Source organism: Periophthalmus magnuspinnatus, chromosome 14, assembly GCF_009829125.3.
Source record: "Periophthalmus magnuspinnatus isolate fPerMag1 chromosome 14, fPerMag1.2.pri, whole genome shotgun sequence".
Lineage (NCBI taxonomy): Eukaryota > Metazoa > Chordata > Actinopteri > Gobiiformes > Gobiidae > Periophthalmus > Periophthalmus magnuspinnatus.
Window position 1 is genome coordinate 25,147,018 of NC_047139.1, and position 24,623 is coordinate 25,171,640.

At 39.7% G+C, this 24,623-nt stretch overlaps 2 protein-coding genes across 2 annotated transcripts in view; one reads left to right on the forward strand and one right to left on the reverse strand.

Moving 5' to 3' along the window:
• The first annotated feature begins 365 nt into the window (after window positions 1-365).
• On the forward strand, window positions 366-2,740 carry LOC129456814 (uncharacterized). The gene is made up of 2 exons (XM_055226892.1): window positions 366-1,052; window positions 2,675-2,740. The coding sequence occupies exons 1-2, from the start codon at window positions 429-431 to the stop codon at window positions 2,738-2,740; spliced, it is 690 nt and encodes a 229-aa protein (XP_055082867.1). The 5' UTR covers window positions 366-428.
• A 4,312-nt stretch (window positions 2,741-7,052) lies between these two features.
• Window positions 7,053-24,623, reverse strand: part of gabra3 (gamma-aminobutyric acid type A receptor subunit alpha3) — a 92,965-nt gene continuing 75,394 nt past the window's right edge. Inside the window, exons 8-11 of the mRNA XM_033978833.2 lie at window positions 20,227-20,379; window positions 17,745-17,950; window positions 11,574-11,612; window positions 7,053-11,431 (exon numbers count right to left, since the gene is read on the reverse strand). Of these exons, the coding sequence (XP_033834724.1) occupies window positions 11,114-11,431; window positions 11,574-11,612; window positions 17,745-17,950; window positions 20,227-20,379 (716 nt within the window). The 3' untranslated portion in view covers window positions 7,053-11,113. The remainder of the gene's footprint in view (window positions 11,432-11,573; window positions 11,613-17,744; window positions 17,951-20,226; window positions 20,380-24,623) is intronic.

Consider the following 24,623-nt stretch of genomic DNA (forward strand, 5'->3'; position numbering starts at 1 on the left):
ACAAGTTTATTAATCCCTGAATTTGAGCTCTCAGGCTGTGAAGGGTATTACTGGACTGTGTGGACTGGACTGGGGGGGTAAACTAATGCACACAATCAAAAGAACACAGTCGAACAACATTGATATCGATGTAAACATGTAAAATCTGCACTTTTAAAGCATCTCACTTTCATAGACGGCATAGTGACGATAAATTGTATTATGAATTTAAATCATTGTGATGCAAAATTATAATCTTAAATTATTTGGTTCTATAAAAGGGCTCTGTTACGTTTTTAAAATCTGTGTTGCGTGAAGCTTTAATTCGCTACTTTATTGTTACTGCCTGGTAGTCAAGCCTGTGGGTGTACACAAGAACACGTGACCCTAAGCTATCCCAGACAGCACAGTGTTGTTAGCGTGGAGCTAAAACTAAACAGTTTGTACAAATGTCGAAAAGGCAAACGCTAAGAGCTTTGGTAAGTGAGCGGCTGACTGTAGCGGCTGAAGAAATATTTGGCCTGTTTGAAAGAACGATAGCGGAGTATGAGGAGGAACTGTGTCGCTCCAAAGAGGAGATCCAGAGGAAACAGGAGCTACTGGACTCGGTTCTGAGCCCGAGAGTCGTGCTTCTCAGCGCGGGGTTTCAGCTCGTCTCAGCAAGTAACACTCAGACACCACAAATGAAAGAAGAGCCAGAGGAGAAGAGTGTCACACAGGAGAGAGAGCAGCTCCATGTGCCCGTCCCAGAGTCCTACGCTGACTGTGTGAAAACAGAGGAGTCCTCACTGCTTCAGCAGACACAACCTGAGCTCAGAGAGAAGACACACAGAGAGGACATCAGCTCAGAGCTGCACTTATATTTAGAGACTGAGAGAGACACAGTGGAGCACTTCTCTGACACTGAGAATGATGAATATTGGAGTCCTCCATTCAGCTGTCCAACTGCACAGATGGAAACAGAGGCTGTTGGAGATCACTACAGCCAAGCAGGCAGAGGCACAGCTGCACAGAGCCTGTGGCTGCCCTTCAGAGACAGTACTGCACCAGGGACAAGTTCCACTGTAAACAATGTAAACATGTCAGGAACAGCCGAAGGAGCTGAGAGGAAGAAACACCAGTGCCTTCTATGTGAAAAGAGATTCAGGAGGAAACAGGCCTTACTACAACACACCAGAATTCACACAGGAGAGAAACCGTTTAGCTGTTCAACCTGTAATAAGTCATTTACCCGACGGAACAATCTAGATCAACATATGAAAACACACACAGGAGAGAAACCGTTTAGATGTTCAATCTGTAAGAAGACATTTGGCCGAAAGACCAATCTAAACACACATATTAGAATACACACTGGTGAAAAACCTTACAGGTGTTCATTATGTACACAGAGCTTTGCTCATATTGGTGGACTGAAACTACATTTACAAAAGCACACAGGTCAAAGACCTTACAGCTGTCCAACATGTGAGAAAAGATTTGCCCAAAAGAGCAATCTAGATGCACATGTGAGAATTCACACAGGTGAAAAACCTTACAGCTGTTCCATTTGTAATAAATCCTTTAGGCAAAGCTGTCAGCTCACACAGCACATGAAGACTCATAGGACTGAATGTGACTAAGGTTTATTGGTTATGTTCATGTTTAAAACCAAGAACTCTCTGTTACAGTCGCCTGCTAGCTATTCATAATGCACATGTCGTGACCTATCGTCTGTGGTTAAAGCTCCTGTACCTCATTCTGAATCTATCACAGAGATGGCCACAGGCAGCTGCTTCACACACTGTGTGATGTAAAGGCTATTTTCCTGAACTAGAAGTAGCGCTGCAGCTGAGTTATTTTTGAAGTTGACTAGTCAGTGAATATGATTTCAATCAGATGCCTACTCAAACCATTGTCTGTATTGTACAGTGAGATTTTTTTATGCATTCTGAACCAAATAAAAGTTGCAATATGTCGACTAATGGCTTCCAGATAGATATTTATCAATAAAGATGTGTTATTGATTTAAAATAAATTGTTATTTTGATATTATGATTTTATAATGTCACTGTTATTGGTATAAATTTGTATTGTTCAGTTAATGATTATCAAATACAATGCCATTAATCAACTAGTCACAATTTTTCAGAATAATCATTGCAGTCCTAACTAGAAGAAAAACATAAATTACAGAACAATCTACAGGGTAAAAAAAGAAAGATTTTATCAATGTGTTCATGAATATGTTATTTTAGTAATAATCCATGGTTAAACTGTAGCATATAAAACTGCCCAAACTATTTGCAGGTATGTAGAACTGTCTGACCACTGTTACATTAAATCATGGCTAAAATACATTTTATATACATTCAGCCACCGAAACAGTGAAACTTTTCCTCAGAGAACTCTTTTGAAAAAGGTCTCATGTTGTTTCTGCCCAGTTCTCATCATTTGAGGTAATGATCTATGGAGGTTTATACTCATTTGTTGTCATAAATTTAATATATATTTTTAGGACAACCTAACAGCAAATAATCTCATCAATGACTATGATTATGTGTAAGCAGTTAAAGGTGCACTATGTAACATTTCTGGTGGAGGTTACATCACCTGCTTGACTCTACGGAGATGCTATTGCTTTTCTTGGAATGCTCCACAGTGTGGGATTAAACTTTGTGTTTATTGTTCATTCATCCATTCCATGTCGCCATAGCCAGTCTCCATGCCCGAAGATCTGATCGCCGAAGTCCCCGCATTCGACTGCCGCCTGTCGACATGAAGACCTGTCAGCATGAAGATCCCGACAACATAGCCCCCAGTATCATTCAGGTGCTCAAACTCCACCTCGTTAAGATGGCGGCTCAATGTGTCTTTTCAATTACACGTTTCTATTGCTAACAAATAACATGCATTCTTATTGTGACCAGGGTGACCTCTCCACAGATCTGACCTGTAACTTGGCCTAGTGGCATCTTCTGCTTGTCTCCTTGGAGATAGTATGTTTAATGTCATTTAGTGGAACATTTCAGGCAAAGCAATAAAATCTCCATGTAGACAAGCAGATGGCAGACCCTTCACCCGAAAAGTTACATAGTGGACCTTTAGATCCTCGGCCTTTGCTCAATCGGCTTTTTCTTATCAAACCATTAGGCAGTGGAATCAGCTTCCAGACAGTCTGAAATTGTCTGTGGATTTTAATAGCTTTACTAGAAATTTGAAAAAGTACATTTTAAATAATCAAATGTGTCCACATCAGTCTGGTTAGTTGGTGCTGCTCTGTCCTCACTGTATAAACCTGCACACATAATGATTTTTATATTGGTCTGGACTGGGGGGGACATACTGTATTGGACATGGGGTCATTTTTTTTATTGTATTTAATTGTTATTGGTAGTCGTATATTGTAATTGTTAATTGATGTGTTTTTTAATGTGTGTTCACTTGCCCAGGGACTGCAGATGGAAAGTAGCAGTAGCTAAATCTGGTACAAATCATCTTTTCCTTGTAAGATTAATGAATTTGTACATGGTCCCTGTCAAATAAAGAATAAAGAAAGAAAGAAAGAAACAGAAGTACATTTATTTTGGTTTATTTTGGCACCCTTTTGGTTTGTATGTGAGGTCCAGTGAGGTTCCTGACTTTAGTTCATGTTGAGGATGTGAAGATGAGCAGAAGAAGCAGGCTTTCTTCCCTGCAGCACTCTGTCCAGTTCAATATGAGCGCGAGCAGGTCCCCTGGCTCTGTAGCTGCTGGACCTGTCAGGACGAGATGGTCAGACAGGGGCAACTTTGTAAAATCCAGTCCCTTAGGCGTGTTTGAAGAGGCCAATTAGTGGAAGATATAGAGGGAAAGTGAGGAGGAACAGCTGTGGCGAGCAGAGCAGACTTAGAGTAGACATGTTTGTGCTTGTAATGATAAGAAAGCTCAAATGTCTTCTATCATAGGTATCTCTGGCCTTTTAAAGTTTACATGTAGGAGTTGTTATGGGCCTAATGGTATTAAAAATGTATTAGTTTTATATGGTGCCTTTCCAGACTCTCAAAGTCACTGTGCAATTCTGTGCATTATTAATTCAATAATCTGTGGTAAATGACTATAGTCACATCTGCCCTGGGGTAGACTGACAGAAACGATGCTGCCCATCTAAGCCACTGGCCCTCTGACCAACACCAATCATTCACTTACACACAACATTCGTATAATGGCATTGTGGGTGAAGTGTCTTGCTTAAGGACACAACGACAATTTCCACTAGAGCCACTGCTGCCCCTCTGGCGGTTCCTTACAAGCAGTGACCTCTGTTTATTATTTATTTTTCAGTCACCAGGGGGCGACATTGTCGTTTTTTTCTATATGTTCAAATGAAAGCAGTGAAATTGTCTTTATTTATTAATTAATTAATTTATCAATTTATTTAAAATAATTTAATCAGATCTACATTCTCAATATACCATAAAAGGCAATGTACATAATCCATGAGTAAAATAAGGGTCTACACTATTGAACACATATATTTCCAAAATGTCCCATCTATAATTCAATTATAGTTCATAGAATCATCTTAATCTCTTCATTTGGTATGACTAAGCCTTTTGCGACAGCTAAAAACTGGGACTATTTTTAGTCTTGCTGTAAGGTTTGAATGTAAATGTGTCCTTAATGGACATCAAAATGAAGTGTTTTGTGAATCCAAGTAGGTTTGTGCTGCTTAAAGTGTGAAAACCAATGGATCTCCTGAGAGTGGGTGGCCAGGGCTGTGATATCACTCTAACTCCACTGCCAAAGAGGAATCAGTCAGGGATATTAATCTAAACATCAGTCATGCATGTACTCCCCACGATAGCTGCTCACCCATGCAGCTCCTGGGGGCTGCAGAGGGGGTGGGACGGGTAAGTATGCAGGGGGATCCTCTCTAGAGATGTGATGTGGGCTGATTTAGGCAGCACATATGATAAACCCAAACTGAAGAGGCTGGCACTATTCAAACTGAATATTCATGCCCGCTTCTGTGAATTACATTTGATCTATTTATGTCAGACAGGTCATAGAAAAGCTTATACTCCTGCTACCTGCAAGAAGCAATAGCCGATGTGAAGAGAGAAAGTGGGGCACTGCACTTCAGAGTACTATGGTAATGTATCTCATCTCATTGCAGTCTAATCCTCCAGCAATAATAATACAACGCAAGTAGTGGCAGAATTGGAATTCATAAGGTCCTTTTTTCTTATTACCTGCAATATACTGTATTTCATTTTCTCTCTTAACTATTTTAAATCTCTCCATCTGCAGACCCCAGATTTTGTGGTGCTGCTTTTTCACTCTCCCTGGACAGCTGGTGACTCACTTGCTCTATGAGGATACTCTATAGTGACTGCGGGGCATCTGAGCTTTCCACTCCACAGCTAATGTAATGTACCACGACGGTGTGCGTGCTAACCACCACAGAAGCCTGTCAGGATAGTCAATTTGAACTCACTAATCAATTCAGTAACATGGGGCTCTTAGGCAGATGTATTAGATGGTTAACTGTAAAATTCATATTCACTTTCATTATTCAGCTCATACTCCAAGTATACCCCATAGCATATTGTCAATTATTGTCATTATATATACCTTTATTTTTAGTGAGATTATGTTCAAAACCACCCTACAAAAACAATTTATGTTCTTCTTTTAAAATGGAGTCCTTCTGCGCCCCGTGTGTAAAATGGTGCATTGCAAAATTATTTTAAAATGTTTGCACCCTCATTAGAGGCAGGTCAGATATAATTAAGGAGTATTGTCTTTGCACCCCTTTGAAACTCATATCAAACTTAGTCAATTTGGTCTGGACTTTCTGCTCCTGATGAGTGCTCACTGTATCCTCAGAGGTCCCTGTACCTCTGGTTAGAAAACACTGATCTAAACTATATAATTAAGTCTATACTTGTTTTGAGTATAGATTTGAGATCCTGCCCTGGCTGCACAGATTTACTTTATACAATAGGGACTCTCTTACTTGGACTGAGAAGAATATTAAATGCAACTAAGTGAACACTTATTTTCAAATAAATTGCCTTTGAAAAACAAAGCCAAAAGCCTTGAGGCACATTATCTGCAGAGATCCTCTGAACTAATAATTTAGAGCAGTCATATTTTTCCAATAAGGATTGCAGTTACATTTGCAATTTATGTTGTCAGAGTAATATTATATTCAGAGTTCACATTTCAAACCCATCCAAGAATATAAACAGTTGAGAAATACTGAAATCTGAGCTGCCAAACTAATATAAGAATCCCATGTGTTTCAGAACATGTTTACAGAGGGCTTAGCAGGTTTTAGACAGATGTGTGCTCCAGAAGTATGTTTTCTATATAGTGTTTGTGATTTGCCCATTGTGACAAACTAATAAACAATCAATTGTTTTGATTTGGTTCCCATACACCATGCAGCCCTATTTATTTATTTTTTTCACTTATGTTAATCAGTTGAGGTAGGCCTATCTGCCAATACTGTGTGAAGAATGACACTCTTTGCAGGGCAGGGAAATTGGAAAGGTGGAGCTTAGACTGCTTCATTTGCTGTTAATATTATTCCCCTGTCAAGGTTCAAAAAGCTATAAAAGATGACTGACTGACTGACTGACTGACTCACTGCTATGCACCAATTTATTTGCTTCTCAATGAGTGAATAGCATCTCTCATTATTCTTGAATTTCAATGTGAACAGAATGACATAGCTCAAAACATCAATGCTGGGTTTGTGTCCTTATTATATCAATCAGTCCTATAAAACCACTTCCAGTGTTTCCCAAAGTGGGGTCCAGACCCCCCTAGGCAAACTCCGGTACTGCAGTTGGAGCCCTGATTGATTGTCTACACATCAGATCAATACTTCCACAAGTGTTAAACTCTGCTGTTTCTCAGTTCTTCATGTGTTATAGTGGATTATAAAGTTATTGTAGCCTGTCAATCATGTCTGCTATCTTCTGTGTGATATTGTTCTGACTGTTGTAGCATCTGGACGTGCTGGTTTCATAGAAAGGTTTTCACATTAAGTCAATCCTGTGTTTTAAGTATATTTGATCAAACAGTGACTCACAACAGGAACATGAAAGCACTTATTCTTTATTTACTGTAAAGAGCAGCAACTCCTGGATCAATGGATGAACAGTTTATCAGCAGCCCCACGACTGGCCAGTATAAAAGAAAGGTGGACAGAGGTTTACAGGTGAAACATTGTATGCTGGGGTTTTCTAACAAAGACAGTGGAGATAACTCATCAGCTCTCCACACACAAAACCTCTTGTGTTGGGAAAAATACACATGCTCATTTCACAGAGGAAGAATGCACTGTAGCCCTATTTGCATTGTTAGCATTATAACATGTATGGCTAACAAATGACTGAGGTCATATGTGGTCCTATAATGGCTCTAAGTTAGCGTTGTTATTATGTAATAATGCCACTGCATTGTTGCTTGTGAAATAACCATTAGAATTTGGGGCATATTTTAGGATTGGATCTGAAGAAAGATGGTATTTTATTTTTTTGCGTATATTTTCAATAGACTCATACAATTGAAAATTTCTTTACTCTACCCTAATTTACAAAAAGGATGATCACGTCTCAGGACAGCTCTATTTGACTTTTCACTGGTGTAAATTTTCTTTGTTTCAGACCAGGCAAAAGCACAACACTGGTGCAGCACACAAGCACAAAGCACTGTACTGTACTTACAAGTGGTATGAAGCATACCTATTTCATTTATCAGGACTTGTTTATTTATTTAAGCAAGCAAAAGCGAGCAAACAACCTCATATTTACGAAAATTCGCAGAATTTTCACTTTAAATATAATTGTGGTCCTGCAGCTATAAGCCCCTTTGGGCTGGACAACAGCCAAACAGAAAGAGTAACCTTCAAAGTGACAAGACTTCTGCTGTAGCCTGCTCTGTCATGGGAAATTCTGGACTTTTCTGGAACTTGTGACGTGAAAATGAAAAGCTATTTTTGGCAGTGTTGCAGAAGGATTTTGAATATGGCCAATTTAAGCCACAAAACATTCTGACTAAATGAATAGTTGCAGTACTTGTGTCCAGAGTTCCCTGGTGCATCTAGCGTGTGTGAACACAGTTAAGTAAAGTATTTACCACTTCAGTACTACATATCACTGCAGTAGGTTTCTTACATACTTTATGAGTGATACTGTTTGTTTAGATTTGAGAGGCTTGTTGTAGAAATGAGTCTATTCTCTCTGATCAAATTCAGTTATGTAACTGACACTGATGCACAACATTAGATCTATAAAAGATGAGCTCAGGAAAACATTTAGAAATGGTATCTTGGCAGTTATATGCAGTCACTGCAGGATCACTACACTGTGCTTTGCTGTAGGCCTTGTCTTGTGGATTTGAACTGGGAAAACTTTGATAAATCAGATATTAAGTATTAAGTGCACAGCCACCGTTGTACAGATTTACATGTTTAAAAGTCAAATATGACTAAAAAGGGCTTTGTAACTCCAAGACCAATACAATACAACATATCCTTTTAATTCCTATTTCCATTTGCTACATCTTATACAGTAGACATACAATGAGAGGGCGACATGTAGAGTCCAGTCGCTGAGCACATGAGCCAGTTCAAGTCCTTTTCCTGGAGCTGTATTTGCTGAAACCTTTGATCTGTCAGTGCATATACACATGCAGTGAGCAGCACCACGCTGCTGCGCGGCGCTGCTGTTACACAGTCAGGGTTTGTATAGTCCACAAAGGTCCGATCTGTTTTCTCTACTGCACATTTACAAATACTATAACACCAAGTGTTACAGAGCTCAATGTAAGACAGCAGAAATTATCCCATGTAAAAATAATTCACATGACATACCCATGTTCACTTAAACCTTAGGAATAATTTCACAATATCTACAAATTCACAACATAGTTACACTATTCTGTGCAGCTATCATTATTATCTTCCATATATCTTCTGTTGTATTTGTCTACAACTCCATACTCCTCAGGAGATTTGCATCATTGCTGTACAGGTAATGTTGTATAAAACATAGAATATTTAATGCTGTACTTTATAGCATAAATATACTTATACTCTGAATATACTGTATGCTATTAAATGTCATGATTTTTGCTGAGGCTCATTCTGACCCTTTGACAGTGAATAATGAAAACAAAATAAACACAATACAGATAACTAAATGCAAGACAGGTTTTGTACACACCTTTTTGAATGACATGGCATCAGTGTAGTGATACATTTGGCCTAGTGTACCCTGATATTTGTGACAGTTCCCAGTAGTTTTTGACATAACATGTTTACATTCTTTTGACAGACAGTAAATAATGAGTTTGGTCATCTGAAAGTGTTTCCCTCTTTGTCCTCTAAGTTAACTTCTCAAACATGTCCAGAATGTAAAAAAAAACGTTATGTTTTATTCAAATGAAATAGCAGACAGTGTCAATAATACAAACAAACTGCTGGGGTTGTGTTAAGAAAGAGTGGGCGTACCTCCAGCCCAGTGGGGGGTTGCACTATACTAGACCTTTGCTTGATTCTGTTTAGAGCCCAATGAGGCTAAAACACTTTCAGATGTTTGTGCCAATTATAAATTAGCATCGCATCAAAATGCACAGAGCTTTATAGATGCATGGAGAGGCAGTGCTGCAGAGTACAGGTGATAACTGAGCCACACAAACACTGGTATTAAGCCATAGTCAGTGAGACAAACACATGTAGTACAGATTGTCATGCATTAACCTATGACTGATACATACTTTAGGCTGGCTAACACTCTTAGTACAATTATCTATATTGCTACTGATATAGACAACACCATGTAATGTGGGGGGCATATAGAATAGAAGTAAAATAGTTCAAGGGGTTATAAAAACATGTGGCAAATCCAAAAGGAAATGTAGAACAGATATAAATTTTCAATGTAAAATATAAAAAAAACAACAAAAACAAGCTTTGACTTTTAGTGCTTCTGATTATTATGCATTTGGTTCTATTATTTCAACTGAACACTAAGCAAAACACCGAATGAATTCCTGATAAATTATATTATGAAAAGGCTCAACAAAGAGTGCCTATCTTTCAGTAAACACAGATTAAGATTTATTAATTTGGGTTTTTTGATAGTTTGACTTGAGGTAATGTTTATAAGACAGCACAACATGAATGCACACAGTTCTTATGGAGCGCACGGGTCCGTTTAATCTCTTCTTTCTTTCCTTCTTTTTCACAGCAGTGGGCACTTAACCTTTCGCACTAATGGGTCATTTTACACTTGGTTCCTTCGCCTAAAGCTCTGGGACGTGTGGTGAGCCAGCGGACACCAGCGTTTATTTACATGTTATATACAGACAGACCTTTGTGCATTGTCGTGTGTCTCATGTGTTTGGAGTTTTCTCATCATGTGTGTGTGTAGTATTCACCAAGGCACTCTCTGTCTTTAAACATACTCAGCCAGTTAAAACAATAAGAATCACTGGACTAGAAAATGTACATGCAGACTCATGGGATGTGAAACCAATTCCAGATGAAACTGCATTTGGGCTGTTGAGATTCAGGGAGAGATGAAGGCCTGATGATGATGGTGATTATTAAAACGTTTCTCTGGAGTCGCGCAGGCTGCCCTAGGCTGTTGGAGCACAGTAAAGCTGCCATGGCTCACTGGCCTTTCGGATGCGTCAGTGTGTGTTTCTGCTGACATGTTAACTGGATGGATGCCTCATAACCCTATTGTTGCTAATGAGCTACAATGAAACACTGAATGCATGCTTGCTCGAACTTGTTACAAGTGTAGTGCAAACATGTCAAAATATAACAGACACACAATTTGACTAATCCATAAATTGGCAAGCAATTAAGGTAAAACATTTGAACAATAACTGAAAAAAAAAAAAATCTTCACAGAGACAGTGTCATGAGAATGTGCTGCCGACAATGTCCAAAACTACATGTGAATCTACTGTATCTGCCCTCGGTCTAAAATGAACGTGCAAAATATCAAATCCTTAAGAAAAGAGAAGTATTAAACATCCAAGCACGTGTCCTTGAACTCTCACGCACACACAGAGTAGGATGAGATGAACTTTGAACTTGGCCTCCTGCAAATCCTATGCTCTGAACCACATTATAGTTTAAATTTGGTCAGATTCCATTGGGGTTGTTAGCTTTCATGATAGCTGGTTTTCTGTTGACGTACGTGGCCCAGTAGCCTAGATTGAAGACAAAGAAGAGGACGGGGAAAATGATGCGTGAGATTTTGTCCACTATGCTGACTCGGTTGTAGGACTTCTTGGCCTCTGTGTAGGGGTCATCCATGCCTCTTAGGGTGTGTTTGAGCAGCGGTGCGGCAGGAGCGCTCTTGGAAATGGTCGTCAAGCCTTGGTCTTTGAGAGCGTAGGTTGTTCCGACAATGTTGAAGGTGTTGTTTGCTTTTTTGGTCAAAACGGCAGATTCTCTCCTCTGAAAAAAAGAAAGAGGTAAAGTAAAGGGCGTCAGGAGCTGCAGGGCCAGTCTTCACTATACTTCCATTTGAACTCATAAAGAGGAAATAGAAGCAACACCACGAGACACGACACACACAAGAACAAAACAAAAGCCTAACCATATCTTTAATCCTGGCCATGTTAGCCTGAAACGGTTCCTGAAAAGAAAAGTAGAAAAGAAAAAAAGTTTACCAGGTATATTAAATTGACCCAACTTACACACTACTATTACTACTGTCAATTCAAATCTGCATCATATACAGTACAAATATTGATTGCAGAAAATGGGTCAGGATAAAAACTCCTGACAAAAAAGTAGATTAAATGTATTGCCTGTAGTGTAGAGCCTGGCTCGTCTGGCACCTGATTTGAAACAGAGAATAACATTCACTGTAAACATGTCTGACAAACCAAGTCAATGAGAGCAGCTAGGCCTGTGTCGGCATATCGCCTGAGACTGAACAAACAACACAAAGGCTGTACGTGATAGCACTCACCCTTTCTACCAGGGCGAAATAATTACACTGTCTCTCATTTTGTAATAGTAGGGCAGACACAATCTTATTTGCTAAATTTGTGCTCCCAGCCAAACTTTCTCCAGCTGAGGAACCTGTCAGCCTCAGAGTTTTACACTGCAATGTGAGGAGAAGAAGTAGGGCAGCTAGACTGATCAGCGGGCACAGTTTAAGTTTCCAGTGTGGCATGAGTCTCCCCTCTAGTGCCAGCTCCAAACCGTTAAACTGTGAGCTGTACACACCCCAAAGTGCTTCACTTTCACAGCCCTGCGTTGGACTTTTGTTCAGAGCCAGGCTGAATTCTGCTCTTCTTGTTTAGCTTTATTATGCATCTTATCTTCCCTTTGTCATTTTAATCAGCCTAACATTCCCTATTCCCACTTATGGAATGATTTCTACTACAGTTTTCCCCCACACACAGCCATGACCAAATGTTGACTAAAATCACATCCACTCACATTGAGAAGCACATAGATTCCATGTGGCGGTGCATGTGATGAATGCCTTCAACATAAGCAGTGCTGTCTATGCATACACAGTGTTAGAATAGGCATCACAGTGGAGTTAGTGAGCAGTTGACAAGCTTTAGGCGACTAGTGCAGAAACGTGACCAGAAATATAGAATTATCTTTTAAAATAATTGAAGATGGATTTGAAGCTAAGGTGATTCTTCATGCTTTTCTAAAAATACCTCTGTGTGTAACGTGCAAGGATCCAGTGTTGTTGTTGTTGTTTTTTTTTTTTATATAAATAGAGGAGTAGTGGGGCTGGGGCTGCCTGAGGGGCTCTGTCTCCAGTCAATCAGTGTAGGTAGAGGCAGAGTCACTGATACCCTCTGGATAACCATGCACTTTCTCGAGATAGTATTGATTTCTGCACATCTTGCACCGTCTCACCTCCCCTCTCACCGATGGGCTTGTGTCAGCAGGTAAGGACCAAGGTTTGTAGGATGTTTTATGTAACCTAAATTAATCAGGCTTAAAAGCTTTTAGTCTAGAGTTGCACGGTTTGGGGAGGGGGAAGGGATTTGTTCTGCGATATACCTTTAAAAAGTTGGATTCTGTTCAGAGTGCACATTGTTAGACTGAAAGATGAACTGATAAACTCATACAAGAATCACATGAATTTAAGAACATGTTTGCAAGGATCTAAACTACAGATACAACTACAAGATTTTAGCTAAAGTCGAGTGTGATATTTTGTACAGCCCTATTTTCATCCCCTGTCTGAGCGATATCTTTTCACAAATTAGCCTTAAAACAGATTCTTTCTATAGGATACTCACTGCTTTGTTCACTGTATGTAGCACACTGAGTAGAATGACTTGAGGCGCAGTTCAGTTTTGACCTTGTGCACACAGTTTGATGGCATGTCCCGAGGCTAACAGTCCCCACGCTGCTACTCAGAGGTCAGTGTGCATGTTTGTGTGTGATTGTCTTTGCCCTTAAAACCAGTCAATTTGTTTCAAGCACAAGGTTCTAACCAATTATTAGACTTGTTTTAACTAATCTACTATACCCAAGCCTACCAACAACTCATTACTTTTACATCAATATTCCGGCCTTAGCTTAATAGCATATTGCCTATATAATTAATCAAGGTTTTTAAGGAAATACTAAAATAAATTACCCATGCCAATAAGATAAATGTGTCAGTTTGTGTTTTTGTGTATAAGGGATGGAATAGGGTTTGTAGAGTAGATAAAAACTAGCGAAGTTTTGCTATGAGGCCAGTAGGGTTGTCAAAAGTATTAAAAATCATATACTAATCGATACTAAAACTATCAATACTCATTTGAACAAGTATTGATACCAAAAAAGTCACATTCACAGGACAGAAATGAACCTTTCCTGAATAGTTAGAACCTACCTGGACGACTGAGGGATTACACAGATATAAGGCCACAGGGGAATATAAAAGAAAGTATGACCATTTAATGTTGAAAATCACATTCTATTGTCTAAATGAAGTGTTTTTGATTATCACTGTGGTATATGAATATCGACATTTTAGTATCGTGACAACACTAGAGGCCAGTGATATGTAACGCTGTAATTCATTCGTTTTGTCTTGAATAATGAGTGTTGTTGAAATAGTTCACTTTTTTGTTCTCTGTCTTTGTCTCAGTGGATGTAGCTGATTGTTCTGCAGGTGTGAATCCACATGATAATACATCTGAACCCTGGCATTCTCTCACCAGTGAAAGCAGCACGTAATATTAAGCACTGCAGTGTACAATCACGTAACAGTGCCAAGAATACACAGGCTTTTATTCTCACAAACTCCCCACCGGCTAATTTCTGTAATAAGCACACCTTCACTGATGAGGGAAAGGCTATTTAGTTTGATCATTTGTCAAACTGAAGCGTTACAGAAACAAATGTGGAGAAATGGTTTGGAGAGTTTATAAGTACTAAAGTAAATGTGTTCCCATTGACTTAACTTTGAGTTTCTGCTCCAAAGCCCAGGGCAGACCCATTATGGCTGTGTTACTTTCAAGAGGACTTAGTAAATTGTAAATTCTTTGTATAGTGTGAGTACTTCTTGTTAAAGGCGAGGGCACTATATAACTTTTCTGGTTGGGGGTCCGCCAACTGCTTGTCTCCGTAGAGATGGTAATGCTTTGCCTGGAATGTTCCCATAGTACTTGGCATTTAATATCATCTATCTCCATGGAGCCAAGCAGGTAACTTCCCCAAGCCAAGTTACACGTTAATTCTATGGAGAGGGGACAGTTAGAATGCAAGTTTTCAAGGTATTTTGGGGGGGGGGGGGGGAATACTTGAATAAATGTAACACATACAAGTTTAAAGGTCCTGCGTCTGATTTCAAACCATAAGTCATTAACATGTTTTAGTTTGAACTTTTAGCCCCGCTCACTTTGTCCTTTCTGCTCCTGTGATGTTGCACCATGACACAGAAACAAGTGGGATAGTGCCATGCAAATACTGTATTTCTTTGTAGTTCTTGACCATAGACTGCATATATAAATGGACATAGCTAACCTGCTAGTCATTAAGTTCCAAGTAGGAAGTGAGTGAATGCCTCCAGCTTCATCGACTCCAATTCACTTTCTATTGAAAAAACTGTCAGCCCCTAACTGCTGCTGTCAGGCTCGTCATGTTGGTCTTAAAATGTTTGTATTAACCCACTCTACATGACGCTAGTATTTTTATTTCACTTTACATAAATCAAGATATAAATGTTAATAAGGTTTAGGTTTGACTGACTGATTGAATGGAAGTGCCCGCTCCCTGCTAAACGAGCAGTGCAGGCGGGAAGGGGCATTACCTACAGCAGCCTCGATCCAGATTTGCTCTTTGGTTGCTATGATACTCAAAGTCAGTAATCCAAATGTGGAATTCAGCTCAAAATTTGCCCTTACAGCTGCTAGCCTCGATGAGCTTCATTTGACATTTCATTTTATACAGTCTATGTTCTTGACAGAAAATCAAGTGTCTGTGATAGTGTCAGGCAGCTGGTTTCCCATGATTCTTTTCAACAGTGTGACTGGACAAAAAAAGATGACCCAATCAGTAGCCTCTGTATTAGTCCTTACCTGAGAAATGCTATTTAAAATTAACAAATTAAATTTTACAGTTAATTTTTTTGTCATTTAGCAGCTTTTAACATACATTGCATGATGTAAAGAATATTTATCTTGACAAAAATACATTCAAATCAGGTACCGGCCCTTTAATGCCATACTGCCAAACATTCCAGGCAAAGAAATATTTTTTCCATGGAAACAATCAGGTGACAGACCCCGCACCAGAAAAGTTACACAGTGCCCCTTTAACATATGATCATGATAAAGAACAGCTGCTTTCAGTCGTTCAGTGGAGCAGAGAGTCCAGTGTTAAACTATGTCTCCTCAGTGACCCCATTCTATTTTATCTATCATGACAACTGCATGCTCAGCACAGCCCCTATAATGCAGCCCAGACTGTTGCAGTTTAGAGGCATAGAGCAAAAAAGCAAAAAGCTAAAGGAAGAACTGTCTCTTTACCCAGCTGCAATTTATCCTGCTGAATGTTGTTATACTACAATATGCAAGACTTCACCCTCTGTAAAGACTGAAAGGCTGTACTCATGTCGAAGCATGTGCATGTCAGTTGCAAAAAAACACATTTGGTGCATGGTTTGGGGCAGCAAAGGAGGTCAACTTTTTCTCATGTTGTGTTTGCCTTGATGTGGGGCTGTGGCGAGGATGAACCAGCTCCAATAACCCAATCTCATTCACCTGGGAACAGCAGGGATGAAGGAGGATCTTTAAATTGGTTTCAGTGAAAAATATCGGAAGCAATACCCATAAGACCCCTCCTGAAAATGTAATTTTTGTTCTTTATTGTATTTGCCATGGAGCATTAGCCCATTATAGGCCTGAGAAAAAATGATCTGGTTACACTTCAGTTAACAGCAATTAATTGTTGTCCTTAATGTACCTTGTGGCGTTCTGAAAATGAGATCAATGGGACTAAATGGAACAAAATAATGTATAATTTTAGAGGCACACACTGGCAGCCTTTGTCCTATGCAGTGCTGTGTAATTTGAGTAATTGGTGTGACCACTGCTCATGTAAATCACATAGGTGGTCTTAAAAATGGTTTTATAATGCATCTTTATGACAGCAACAATATGAAGAAGAATCTGGTCTATTTTAAACTTCAAAATTGAGTTTTGGTCTGAAGAGAGTGTATCTGCAAGGCAAGAGCCCAAATGTGTGATTCAGTTTTGAAAGTATGATTCATGTTTGACCGACATAGACGCCTTTGCTGTTTAGAACTCGGGGTTATTTGGAAATGCAACATATTGTGTCCCACTTTACAAAACCGAACCTACCTTACTGTGTTTACTGTCCGTGCGTTTATAAGTCACAGGTCTGCAGTCATTTTTGTTTTTATTAAAGCGACTCTTCTCCTTGTTGCTTTTTGGTGGCAACTAAAACAAAATCTGTTTTATTTGACAACAGTTGTAGCATCATTGGAGTATTGGCAAACTTCCACGCTGAGATTAATTTTGGAGCTTGTCAGGTCAGAATTTATTTATGTGATTTCATCACAGTTTCCGTTTGGGGAGCCAGAGACTCCGGCAGCAACATGTCCCACTTTGAGTCCTTTCTGTGCGATCTTTGATGAGCAAATACACAAATGGCCCAGATGTCTGAGAAATTTAATAATGTCATTATTAGATGAAATGCCGCCCTGAAGTCGCCCATTGAATTACATACACCAACATGTTTAATGGTTACAATGTGTGGACTCAGATTTAGAGAGGGCTGTACCTCTGTATCTGTTCTGCCTTACTGTCCTTGTTCCATTTGGTGGTTAATGGATAAATAAAGGCTTGTTATTCCTGAGAGAGAATGTTGTTCACTTTGGGATGGGAGTGTGCCCTGTTCGCAAATAGTGAGGTTGATATCAAACTTACAATGGGCTTTACTTTATGAAGGACTTTTTCTTCTGATTTTGTACTAAGAACTTTCGTTTTAAAGAGAACCAGCCAAACCTAAGCTAACAGACGTTTGAGCATCTATCTGCTGCAGAGAAATATGTCATAATGATTTAAAAGAGCACATTGACCTGGTCTGCACTCAGCACACTCACAGGACCAGACAGTGTCCACCACTGTCTCCTGGTGACTCATATCTTCAATGCTGTTTGTCCACAATGAAACCAATCTGGCGTTTGTACTACTAAAATAAGACAATGGCCTGTGTTGCGTGTCCTCGTGTAGATTGATATTGCAGAATAGTTTGAAATAGAGTGACTTACCCTGATTTCCATGCCCTCTCTTTTCCCATCCCATGCCCAGCTGCGTTTGGTGAAGTAGTTGACTGTTGCAAACTCAATCAATGCAGAGAAGACAAAGGCATAGCACACAGCCATGAACCAGTCCATGGCCGTGGCATAGGCCACTTTAGGGAGGGAGTTTCTAGCACTGATGCTCAGGGTGGTCATGGTTAGGACAGTGGTGACCCCTGAGGATGAAACCAAAGGGTCAGTATAGAGAAGAGAAGGCACACATGTACAGGGTAATACAAGACATGTAAAAACAATAAGTCACTTCATTGTAGAGATTTTGGACGCACAGATTTTTCCCTAATCAATTGTCTTAGTGCGAGGAGGTTATGTAAAGAACATCAAGTCCTTCAAATCTCTACAATAAAAATATGACAACAGATGTATACATTTACAATCAGAAATTCACGAACAGTGGTAAAAAGACCATTTGACAAATTTCATGCAGAGCTATAGAGGACAGTGAACACCTGGATAACAACACAGATATCAAAGAACGAGTGACAAAGCCCCAATGGCCCAAATTAATTATTCTGAAAATGATTCTCTCAGGAATGAATGCCAAAATGTCCAAGCTCATTACGCTCTGCAGCCCTCATACTCAGTCAGTGTACACAGAAGGGATACTGCTGCCCAACTGAGCATATAAAAGCAATCACCTTATATGTCGATATGTCCCGTAGAGGGGATAATACATCCAATACATTTTTATTTTGCTGTAGAAGCACAAGGTTGACTTATTGGTGAAGGTCAGAGATTAAGACAAAGATTGATGGAGTCTATTTCCTGTCTTTGTGACACCATAGATTTCTTTTGTGTGTGGCATTATGCCCAACAGATAAAATGAAGATTTGGTTCATCCAAGATATATTTAGAAAAGAGCAGACAATTGGAGGCCACAGAGCTGAGCAGAGTCTATATCAGAGTAAGTGTATTTGTCAGTCATTGCACTTTGTGTGAAATTGGGACAAACTAAAAGACGTGTTTGTGTGACAGTGCTGCTTTTATAAATAGTATTTTCAATTCATGCCTAGAGTGGTATTTTTCCTGACAAATTTAGTTGAATTAAAGGTCCTATATTACGAAAAAATAGACTCTTGTGAGCTTTAAACCACGTTAGAATATTGCTACCTCCTCAAAAACATACCTGGAGTTGTGTTTTGTTTCATTCACACATGTTTGTTTAATCCTTTATTATTAGTCTGTTTATATCTCCAATGTTGAAAACACTCTGTTCCACCTTGTGATGTCATGAAGCCATAGTTTTCAAATTAACAGCTCCTTTTACCTTTTGTTTAGTAGAGACTGGAAATTCCAGGGCTGAAATTATCCAAATAATGCTAGTGAAGGTGTATGGAGTATATAAACACAGGGGAGGACTTCCTGTATCACCACATGACATCACAAGGTGGAACTGAGTGTTTTCCATTTGAGAGAACAACTCAGTCTTATGCAGAATTTATGTATGTGTGTGTGTGCGTGTAAATGAAACAAAACATGACTCCAGGCATGTTTTTGATTAGGAAACAGCATTATAACAGAATATGGACCCTTTAAAGATTGTTTTTAGTCTGCACATCTGTGAGAATTTTACTAAACACTTTTACAATTTTGGTTTTATTTTGAAGTGGAGCTCATTATTATGTAGATGGTCGCTTATCCATTGCCCCTTTGTCTGCTTGTAAGCTTCATTGCCTATTCTTGATGCTAATTACTGCACAGGCATCAATACTCAGGGGTCAGAGGTCACACTGTAACTTATGCAGCAAAACAAAAACTAAAGACGAGCAGGAAGGGCACATCACGTCTTGTCTTTTAGTGAAGCTGATCTAAGCAGACATGTTCTTAGCATGAAGTGTGCGCAGGTGAATAAATTACATAGAGCCATAATAATGCGTTTCCACATTATTATATTCACTGTACAGAGGCTACGGTCAAGTGCACCACTGAACGTGACAAACAACAAGGACTAGACCATCATGGGCAGTGTACCGCTTACCTGCTCTAAATATTTTCCATTAGCATTTCCATTTAGCAGTAAAAGCCTGGATAGGTTAAACTGTGTTCATCAACAGGGGCACCTCTCTGGAGGACTGTTGGGGGATTTACTGAGATCTACAGTGAGATCTCATATGCTTACCATTTTAGGATTAAATAGAATACAAATAGTGTAAATTGGTCAAGAGAAAAACTGTCTTCAGTTTTGGAAATGCATTTGCTCAAATTCCACATTTTGCCATTAAACGTGTCAAAATTTCTCAGTGGTATTTACTGTATGTGCAGCTTAACAAACACCAAGCTTTTGTTTGAGAATAACACAATCATGTGTTCACCTTTACCGCTCTTACACCACCATTTTAGAGTCCACCAATTTGACTTGCATGTAACTGAGCGACCCTGTTGAACGAATTATTGAGTTTGTTAGGGTTGAATAAGGGCATAGTTTAGCACTCACCAAATACAGTCCGCGCTGGAACTGACTCCCTGTTTAGCCAGAAGGAGACCTGAGACAGTATGACAGTCATGATGCACGGGAGGTAGGTCTGAATCACAAAATAGCCAATTTTCCTTTTCAAATGGAAATATGTTGTCATCACTACATATTCTCCTGGGGGAGAGAGGGAGAGAAAGACAGAGAGACACATCATTATTAATGAAGCTCTTCTGAGTTGCAAATGATAATAAAAAACTTAAAGGTACATTTTGGAATTTTTAGTGAATTTTTTTTTTCACCTGCTTGTGTCCATGGAGATTGTATTGTTTTGCCTGAAAGTTCCACAATATGGCATTAAACTTATGAATCTCTATGTAGACAAGAAGAAGGCATCACCAAGCCAAGTTAGAGGTCAGATCTGTGAAGAGGTGCTACTGACAGAATGCATGTTTATAATAGTATATCTGACAACAAACATCAGTATTTGAATAAATGCAAGATAGATAAGTTTAGTGCAATACTATGGAACATTAAAGGGAAAATAATTCACCATGGAGTCAAGAAAAGAAAAGTTACACAATGCATCGTTATTAAAAATAAATCCCTGTCATTAACCGGAGAGGTACATTGATTCAGGTTGGGAGCATAATGAACTGTGGAGTTATATCGCGTTTATTGTCATGTGTCACAAACACAGCTCTTGAGCTTTTTGGGCCTGAAAAAGGGAATATATTTAATAACTTTGGCTCAGCAGAATTACTGGTCCAATATATCTGCAGTTTGATTTGATCCCTCTTTGCTATTCTCCCTCTATCTTCGGGAGCACTTGATATTGAAGTCCTCCCTGCACAGATCTGGCCAGTGACGCTAGCACAATGACATAGTTCAGAGCCTGCAGCGGTCGCTCTCATTGCCATGCCTATAATCTGTGTAGCTCTGATATGAGAAAACAGCGCCTCAGTCCCGGAGGTGTTGTTTTCCTGAGCAGACTCTAACTCGAGCTGAACTGGCTCAAAGCGGCCTCCCTCTGCTCTCTTTAAACTCCATCACGTTTAAGGCATAAATAAAAAAAGAGATTCTCCTACAGCCGAACCCAAACGACTTATATGAAAGGTTACATCTGGGCCCCTGTGTGAAGGTTGTACAGGTGCAGAGACTTTAGTTGGGCTTGTTCTTTTGAAGCTCTGACATAAGGTCTGCTCCACAAAGCACCAGAACAATAAAGATCAAAACAAAATGATCTCCATTGAGATTTGAGGGTGCAATTATTTCAACAGCTGTTGTTGTCACTTTTTGCTTCTTTAGAAAAAAATACAGTTGGGGTGACAGAAAATCAATACCGAGATAGACATTAACTGATAAAAAAAAATCAGCTATGAGATTCATCTGGTCTTCAAATAATTTATTTTAATAGATTCTTTTTTCAGACCAAGTTTCAGTTTGTTTCATACCTGAGAGTTTAGAAACATACACCAGGGAAAAAGGGAGGGCATTCAGTACACAGAAAAAGGAACACAGTGCAGAATGTGAGAAGGAAACACACGAAGCCATGCACATCATCAAGACCATTGTAAAAACAGACTATGACTGGGACAGAAAGCAAATAGCAGAGAGCAAACACTGTCAATGGATTAATCCATTCCCTGACACATCCTCCAGCTCCTCCTTTGGGACCCCAAGGCGTTCCCAGGCCAGCATAGAGATATAGTCCCTCCAGCATGTCCTGGGTCTCCCCCGGGGCCTCCTTCTGGTGGGACATGCCCGGAACACCTCCCTAGGGAGGTGTCAGGGGGCATCCGGAACAGATGCCCGAGCCACCTCAACTGTCTCCTCTCAACGTGGAGGAGCAGCTGCTCAACTCTGAGCTCCTCCAGCTCAGAGTTGGAGCTCACCCTATCTCTAAGGGAGGGCCCAGCCACCCTGTGGAGGAAACAGCTTGTATCTGCGATCTTGTCCTTTCGGTCATTACCTAAGGCTCATGACCATAGGTGAGGGTAGGAATGTAGACTGAATGGTAAATCGAGAGCTTTGCCTTTCGACTCAGCTCCTTCTTCACCACAACAGTCTGATACAGCGACTGCATCACTGCAGACGCTGCACTGATCCGCCTGTTGATCTCATGCTCCATTCATCCCTCACTCGTGAACAAGACCCCGAGATACTTAAACTCCTCCACTTGAGGCAGTTCCCAAATCGGACCCCCTCCGGCCCCTGGCTGCAACTAGAAATTCTGTCCATAAATACAATGAACAGAACTGGTGACAAAGGGCAGCCCTGGCGGAGTCCAGCACGCATCGGATACAGGTCTGACTTTCTGCCTTGCCGGCAGTAAGGATGCAATCGAAATATGGAAAAATGCCCATGGGACTTTAGGGGGGCCTTTTTACTCTCACACACATGGGAGACTTTCCTGAAGAAGTCAGACTGTAGATGGAGCTGTCGTCCTGCCTCCTCTGACATGAGGCAGGACGACAGTGCCAAAATCGTAACTTTTAAATCAGGTGACCAGACGACATATCATGCCCACTCTGAGGAAGACCGCTAGAGAGCAGTCGAAACTGTCAGGTATGAAAATAACTAAACCTGGGTCTGAAAAAAAACCAAACAAAACAGTTAAAATTAAATTTAGCACTGAAACTACATTTTTGTTTGAATATAGAAAACACAAAACAAAAACTATTTCAGAACTAGTATAAAAACACTTGCGGATTCTAAAAAAGCTGCTATTATTTTATGTTGAGAACTGTAGGCTATTCTATTTGATAATGAATGAGAATTGAGATCAGTATCAAAATCCAATGGAATTTTTGTATTGTAACAACACAAACTGTCTAGTAATCCTTTAGCTCAGAGGTTGAGTAGTCATAAATATATTGTTAATAATCATTCTTCTTTTAATTATATTGATGCCCAAAATACTCCAAAACATTCTTCTTAGATATTGCATTTACTACATCTATACGGCCTAACCTGGATGACTTATATGAAAGGTTACATCTGGGCCCTTGTTTGAAGGTTGTACTGGTGCAGAGACTTTAGTTGGTCTTGTTCTTTTGAAGCTCTGACATAAGGTCTGCTCCACAAAGCACCACAACAATAAAGATCAAAACAAAATGGAGATTTGTGCGTGCAATTACTTCAACAGCTGTTCTTGTCACTTTCTGCTCTTTTACTTCCTTCTGTTCAGTCGTATAAATGACAGAAAAGATTTTATCTGAACTTTTCTCTTTTTAAGCAAATTTTTGTTATGATTTATATTCTTATTGGTTAGTATTGTGATTTTCTTATTCGGTAAAGCACTTTGAGTTACTTTGTGTCTTGTGCTCTACAAGTAAAATGAAACATGCCTTAACTAGACATGCATTTGAACAAGTGCCGATTGAAACACTTTATAAGAACCAGTATAGATGTCTGTGTAATCCCTCAGTCGTCCAGGTCTGATTTATAGTAAAAGCTGAAGTTAAATCTGTCAACTGGACAAAAAGTTGTAGGAGTGGAGATGTTTTGCTGCTCATCCAAGCCGCTTCTTCACTTCTGTGTCAGATTACTGCTGGACACTGCCTTATAGCTATCTAGTTTCAGTGTAGTTAGCTCCTCCCTTCAGCAAAACATCTTCACTCCTGCAACTTTTTGTCCATTTGACACATTCAAATCTTTCTACTACTGCAGAACCAGTGTAACTAAGAGCACATGTCAAGAAAGCTATTATTTTGGATTGAGAATTATATCTGTGTCTCTATCTGTGTCTTTATTATCACAAGACTCAGTGTCGAGTAATCTTTTAGATCAGTGCTTCCCTCAAGCTTTGTCTCACACTCCCAGCAGCCCCTAACTCAGGTATAAGCCAAATCAGGGCCGGCCCTAGCTTTCAGGGGACCCTAAGCTGAATTTGTCTCTGGGGCCCCCGACAGCGGGTGCCTCCTTCACATTTAACAACATTATGACTTTGCTCACCTTGACCAATTGTGTTTGTGTTTATATGACCAACATCAGACTGAAAACATCCAGAATGTTGCAACTACCACAGTCACAAGAACAGTACACAAACATAAGAGGGATCAAGTTTGTTTTTTTTTAATTCTAGACATTTTTTCTTTGTTTCTGGAGGATTTTAATGTGTTCCAGTTGGCGACAGTGGGCTTACATTTACATTATGTTGGGTCCTTGCTCCGGTGTAAACACATAGCTGCCCTCACCTCTGCCCGACTCAAAAACAAATGTAGCAGCAGCAGCAGATATTTTGCTTCTATAGATATAAAATAAATGTAATTCTCTAATTCTGTAATAAACTCACAAGCGCTGTGCACAATAAAAGTTAATACATTATATTATTTTCAGTATAAATGTATAGGCTCTTGGGGGCCCTCTGGTGACCTTGGGCCCTAAGCAGCTGCTTAGTCTGCTTTTAGACTGCACCG